The 6,604-nt window shown below is 52.7% G+C and overlaps 1 protein-coding gene across 23 annotated transcripts in view; it reads left to right on the top strand.

Annotated features, from left to right (window-relative positions):
- Positions 1 to 285: 285 nt before the first annotated feature.
- Positions 286 to 6,604, top strand: part of Whrn (whirlin) — an 84,071-nt gene continuing 77,752 nt past the window's right edge. For 21 of the 23 annotated variants that reach the window (XM_087548999.1, XM_087549014.1, XM_087548998.1 and 18 more), the window contains exon 1: positions 286 to 1,720. In XM_087548999.1, coding sequence (XP_087405125.1) covers positions 1,100 to 1,720 — 621 coding nt within the window. In that variant the 5' untranslated portion in view covers positions 286 to 1,099. 23 annotated transcript variants of the gene reach the window in all.

Below are 6,604 nucleotides of genomic sequence, written 5' to 3'. Positions count from 1 at the left end.
TTCCCCAATTGTGAATTGGCAAACAGGCTAATTGCTCCAAAGAGACCCTGGAACCGAGCTGTGATCGCCGGAAAGCGCAGTTTTTAGGACCCCATCTCTTCACCCCTAGGCTGAGGAAGTGGGAAGGCTCTTGCTGCTACCCCCACTTTCACCCCTTTCTTCCCTGGGGCCGGACTGTTTCACCCCGTCTCCAGGCAACAGCCAGGCGCGCCAGGCGGGACGTCATTTCCTGAAGAGCCCGCGGGGGGACGGGGCGGGGAGGGGGAAGGGCGAGGGGGCGGGGCCAAGTCCCGGCTGGCGACGGCGGCGGCGTCGGAACTCGCTGGAAGACTCGGCCCAGAGCCTCTCAACAGTTCGCAAAGTCCCAGCTCCCGGCCGCGTGGCTCCGTGTGCGCCCGGGCGGCGTTGGGGCGCGGGGGGCCCGGGCTGCTGCATGGTGGGCGGCCCGGGACATGCCCCGCACCCCCCGCCGGACGCCCGCTTGGCTCCTCTGGCTGCGACTGCTCCGGACTCTGAGACTAGATTGACCGGCGCCCTAACTTCCTTCTGACTTTGGGGTCCCCCAGCCCTAGAGGAACGGGCAGCTCGGCTGGGGGAGCCCCGGACATGGTGTGACGGGGCGGGCGGCGTGGCTGCGCCCCCCACTGCGGCCACGCGCGGTCCCCGCGCCTTCCGGCATGTAGCTGCTGTTCCCGCTCCCCCCGGCCTCCAGCCGCAGTCTCCACGACCTCCGGCCTCCAGGCACCAACTCTTTGTCCCCCAGGATCCTGCCGCGGTCCTCAGGATTGCAGCCGCCGTCTCTTCGTCCTCCGAATTCCAGTTTCACCTGCCTTCGCGCCCCTGGGACACCAGCCGCGGTCCCTGCCACCTCCCCAGGATCTAGCCACCGCTCCAGCTCACCCGTACCTCCCCAACCCACCCCGCAGCCGTCGTCTCCAGGCCAGTCTAGACTGCAGCCGCCGTCTCCGCGTCTACCCCAAACCCAGACTCCAGCCGTGACCTCCGCGCCCCGGGGAATCCAGCTGTCGCGCCGCTGGCCGCAGGTGCAGCAGCCGCCCCGCGCCGCGCGCCCCGAGTGCGGCCGGGCCTCGGCGGGGAGATGAACGCACAGCTGGACGGCCTGTCGGTGAGCTCGTCCTCCACCGGCTCGCTGGGCTCGGCGGCGGCGGCGGCGGGCGGCGGCGGGGGCGCGGGGCTGCGGCTGCTGTCTGCCAACGTGCGCCAGCTGCACCAGGCGCTCACGGCGCTGCTGAGCGAGCCCGAGCGGGAGCAGTTCACTCACTGCCTCAACGCGTACCACGCGCGCCGCAACGTCTTCGACCTGGTGCGCACCCTGCGCGTCCTGCTGGACAGCCCGGTCAAGCGGCGTCTGCTGCCCATGCTGCGTCTGGTCATCCCGCGCTCCGACCAGCTGCTCTTCGACCAGTACACGGCCGAGGGCCTCTACCTGCCCGCCACCACCCCCTATAGGCAGCCCGCCTGGGCCGCTCCCGACGGCGCGGGGCCCGGGGAGGTGCGGCTCGTGAGCCTGCGACGCGCCAAGGCCCACGAGGGCTTGGGCTTCAGCATCCGCGGGGGCTCGGAGCACGGCGTGGGCATCTACGTGTCTCTAGTGGAGCCAGGCTCCCTGGCAGAGAAGGAAGGGTTACGGGTCGGGGACCAGATTCTGCGCGTCAACGATAAATCTCTAGCCCGGGTGACCCACGCGGAGGCTGTCAAGGTAGGGCTGTTGGTTTATGGGAGTGTTAGAGGACAGTACAGGCAGTTTAGTACTGCTGTCGTTTATATCAAATCGCCTGACCTTTCTAATCTCCGTTGTTGGTTTGTTTGCCTCCCTGCCCCGATTTTAAGAGAAGGACATCTAATTTGTGGCACAGATAGGTGTTCTGAATAGGGAGGAAATGGTTATTCTTGCCTTGGGTGACCTAAAGGCTAAGGCGCGCACACAGTATCACATAAGCAAATGTCTGATCATAAAGTGTGAAAAGGGCAGTGGATCCTTAGAAGCGTTAGAAAAGAGACCCTGCTTGACATTGAGTAATTAACCCCCTCCCCCTTTATTGCTGCTGTGCTGTTCCCTGGATCCTGTAGGCTTTTTGCCTGTGAAAGAAGGTTCTGCCCTACTGCTATTGACCCAGGAGGAGTCTGGGTGACCACAGAGCTGGGGCTGATGCTGCTATTTGTGGGCTAGCTGGTGTATGCTGGAACAAGCCAGACAGAGAAGTGGCTCCTAACTTTGTTGCAAACTAGGCTTCACCCAGAACGTCAGAAATGAACCCACAGTCCCATGAAAGTGTGCACAGTTTTGCTTTGTTTTGTTTTTTTCATGTGTTTGTTAATTGAGAAAAATAACCTCACCACAACCAGCTAGTAGGAATTTAATCCTGCTGTCTGGAGGAGCATTCATGCTTGCTAATCTTATCGCCCGGGGTGAGTGAACGCCAGCCAGTTGGAGGATGAGCTACAGTGTTTGGTCCATGGGTGGATCCAAGGATCTTTCTCTCCTAAGTATTTAGCCTGAGCCCTACTGCCTATTAAACAAGGAGTGAGGAGTTTGAAGGAAAGGAACAGCAGCTCCTTACCCATCCTCTAGGGAGAAATGCCTCACCCTGGTTTGCCTTGATCTGTAGTGTGAGCCCCTCCCACCCCATTCTCTGGTCTCCTGGTCCACCTCACACAGTTGTGCCAAACAGGGTGCACTGGCTACTGGGAAACTCCTGGGCAGCAAAAGTCCTGGGCTGCTTCCTGTGTGGTGTTCAGTGACTCATGGCCAGGTGATTTAGGCTGACTGCTTGTGTGTGCACCTTGAATCCCACAATCTGTCTCTGACATTGGCTTGGCTCCTTTTCTTCTCTACTCAGAGATCCAGTTTATGGAGAAAGCCTAATGTCCTTTAATTATTCTGCGGGCCAGCAGAGAAAGCTCTTCGAGGGTTCCCCATTCTCTCTTGTCACTTCCCCAACATATTCTCTCTTCTTTATCTTGCATCCCATATATCTAAAAAGAGATAGTCCATTAGTGTGGTCCTAAGAGGTCCAAGTTCCCAAAATGATAAATTTATGCTCTAAATAGACTTGATCCAAGTGTCATTGGTAAACACGGATTCAAGTTTAGTGGCAATTTACAGAGCCTGGAGTCACTTAATCATCACTAGGTGAGAGACTGAAAAGGCCACCTGAACATGAGCAACACAGGCTCGTTTTTTCAGTTTACACCTCAGATCTGGCTGTAACATTCAGTTTCTGGCCTCAGAGAGGTCACTATCAGGACTGTATGCCTCAACTTCCCTAAGTGTTCCAGAGTGCTGCTGGGCTGAGGCTCAGGGGAACACCTAACACCACTCCTGTATTCTGCTTACAGAGGGACACTTCCACTCTCCCAGCATAGTTTAGGAAGCCTGCAATGGGACACATGCTGCGAGGCCGAATGGGATAAGAACAGGAGCATCCTTGAACTGTGACCTCTGCAACCTAGGAGCCTGCGTGCACTGAACTGACTCACAGGTCTTGTCTTCCTCCTGCTGTCTACTAAGTGCAGTGCTTCTGACCCAAGGGGGCCCCTCTTCTAACCAGTGTCAGACACATGATCTTAGGACCCTTCAGAAGCATCAGGCAAAATGAGTGTTGGATCATCCAAAACCCAAGTAACGAAGGGGACAGAATTTACAGTGGCAATATAGAACAGCAGACACCACTGGCAGGTGGCATCATGTGCACATGAACACCTGGAGAACTGGTGACATATTTGTACAAAATGCAGAAAGTCCCTTCTCTGAGATCCAGAAGGGGCTCCGATTACTCCCGGAGACACGAGTTGCCATCACCTGGGAAGTCTGTGTGTGGAGTCAGCGACAAGCTGTGGAACTCAGAGGGCTCCATGTTCAGAGGGCACTGGTGCTAGCTGCGCTCCGGGTTTCATGCAGTGTCCCTGAGTGTTCACAAGTGTCTTGTTTCTGACCCAGAATTCCCTCATCCTATTTAATAGAAGACTCCTTTTCAATTTAAAAAAAATCTATATTTTTCATTTATGATGCAGAAAGGAAGTGAACCTTAGAATGCTCCCAGAGGAGAGATTAATTCTATGTATGCATATACAACAGAAAGAGAATTCAATTAAAATAAACTCTTAAGAATCAAAGTGTTGGAGCACCTGGGCTTCAAAGAGGACCACAGCTTTTACATGAGGGATCAAGTAAACAAAGTTTACTCAGCTTCTTCCGCTGATAGATCTTACATCCACTGACATGAAAGCAATTTGCTGAGGATTTTATCCTGTGCTCCACAGGGTTCCCCTTCGGCTCCTAAAGTCTAGCTATCAAATCAGCAATGACAGGTCCAGATTAAGCAAGTCATTTACTGTTTAGAATTATGTTGAAATGTCTGATTTTTGAGAGAGGGGGGAAAAGCTATTTGGAATGAATAATATTCAAACTAGCAATTTAAAAGAAAAAGAATACCTTTCAAAGGTCTCCAGCCAAATACGTTAAATCAGTCAACCAAAGACGTTCATAGACTGCTTGCTGCATTAAGTTCTGCTGCATGCTTGCCATGTGTGACCTTGGACGAGTCTCTGGTATTATCTGCTCCAGGCTAGATGAGTCTGGTGCTGTCTAAGGTCCTTCCCAGATCTGGAAGTCTGTATTTGGTTACCCAGAAGGAATGTCGACCATCTGATCTGCTGTGTTCTTGTTCTTTTGAAATTGCCTTCAATTAAGGCATAAAGAATTGGCTAAGGTTTGGGAGAAGGGAAGCTTGGCACTTCTGGGTAACTTTGTGCTAAATCAGGAGATCCATGTGTTACACACTGTACTGATGGGCCTGGCTGTTGTCTCTCACCCCCATCTCAACCCAAGAGCACCAGCCCTGGTGTGAGTCCAAAAGGAGTGGGAATCATCCGTAGGATTTGGACACACACAGCATCTTGGGATCACTGGAGATTAAGTCCACTCACCCACTGGCTTTTTCAGTCCCTTGTGGATATTGGCAGCAGCACTTAGGATGTCTGTGCACACTCACGAACACACATACGTACATGCAAGGATTGCTTCATAAAATTTAAACAACCTTCATGGCAGTCCCAGCATTCCCACAGGTAAATCTGAGTAGCAAATTAGAATCTGAACTGTTCCAGACATTAAGAAGTGTTTGTGGGCCCTTCCAATTAATTAGAGCTATCACTTTGCCCCTTCCTTTGCATAATAACCCAGGAGGAATCTGTCAAAATGAATGCAAGTTGCTACATTTGGTTCAGCGGGTTCAAAAAAATGACACAGTTGTCATTTTACATTGTCTTGGTTAGTGAAGCTACTATACACTGTTATCACTTCCAGACTTGGGTCTGAAGCCTGCTTTCTTGCACCTGCTCTTCCTGGGCTCCAGATGGAAACCATGGGCATACAAGCTCTCCTCCCTGCCCCTGCAACAATTCTTGGTTCTCAGGAATCCTGTCAACCATGACATGCAGAGTGTCCACTCTTCAGAAAGTCCTTGCTTGCCTCGTGGTCAGAGTTTAGTGCAGGCCCAGGAGAGGCTCTGTGTCTTTAACGCAGCCTTGTATATTTATTTGGCTCAGACCGACACTTGAGGCTTTAGAGAAGGACGCTTGTGTCAGGCAAATCCTCTTGCAGCCCGTTATTTGCTGTTAAACCAAAGAAACGTTTTTCCAGTACTGCCTTTGTATTGCAGCGTCGAAGGTCTGCTAGATTTCTTGTCTTCTGACTTGAAGCTGGACATGAAAGAGGTAGAGAACCAGCTTGCTACTTCTGTCATCCCCATCTGCTGACAACCCCAGGGCTGTTTATGAGTAGCCTCAGGCGCTCATTTGGATGGAGCTGCAGAGAGAAGTGTGGGGATCCCCCCACCCCATATCCTAGGCTTCTGTGTGTGCACCTCTGCCTGCCTCCAGCCACACACAGGAACACAGCCCCACATGCACCTGTCAAGTGCGGGCCAGTCATCCATGTGCTTTCCTGTCTGCTCATGCATGTCTCCTCGGATTCTTAACCTTCCCTCCATCCTGCAAAGTGCTTTGCATAGAAGCTGGCATTCGGAGGGGATTAGGGCTCCAACTGGCTTTGGAGCAAGGCTTTTTTATGGCTTTTGGTCCTCACTGCTTAGGCACATCACTTCAGCTCCCAGCCAGGGCCAGAGAATCTGATTAGAGGAAATGACATTAAATGGCTGGAAGGAGCTGGAGGCTGAAATACCAATCTTTGCACGCCCATTCCTTTTTTTTTTTTTCTTTCTCTTTAAACCCCCAATCGAGAATGCAAGCTGGAGTCTAAGCTCACACAGATGTCTAATTGTGCCACGGGGTGGGGGTGCATTCTAAAAGTTTCTGGAATGCAACATTTTCTTTTACTTTCACAGCCGGGCAGGTGCAGAGCAGGAAGCAGTCTTTCCAGGTATCAGCGGCAGACGGAGTGTCAAAGAACACGGACCTTGCTTTTGATTTCCTTATCTTTTTCTTTCTTTTTTTTTTTTTTTGAGATCAGATTTATGTGTAAGGGTGTGTGTGTGTGTGTGTGTGTGTGTGTGTGACAGACAGACAGACAGACGGATGGACGGAGGGGGAGGGAGCAGGCCAAGGTTGATATCAGGTGTCC

This window comes from Rattus norvegicus, chromosome 5, assembly GCF_021556685.1.
Source record: "Rattus norvegicus strain SHRSP/BbbUtx chromosome 5, alternate assembly SHRSP_T2T, whole genome shotgun sequence".
In the NCBI taxonomy this organism is placed as follows: domain Eukaryota; kingdom Metazoa; phylum Chordata; class Mammalia; order Rodentia; family Muridae; genus Rattus; species Rattus norvegicus.
The sequence above is the reverse complement of the archived record's forward strand: the minus strand, read 5'-3'. Positions and strand labels throughout refer to the sequence as shown.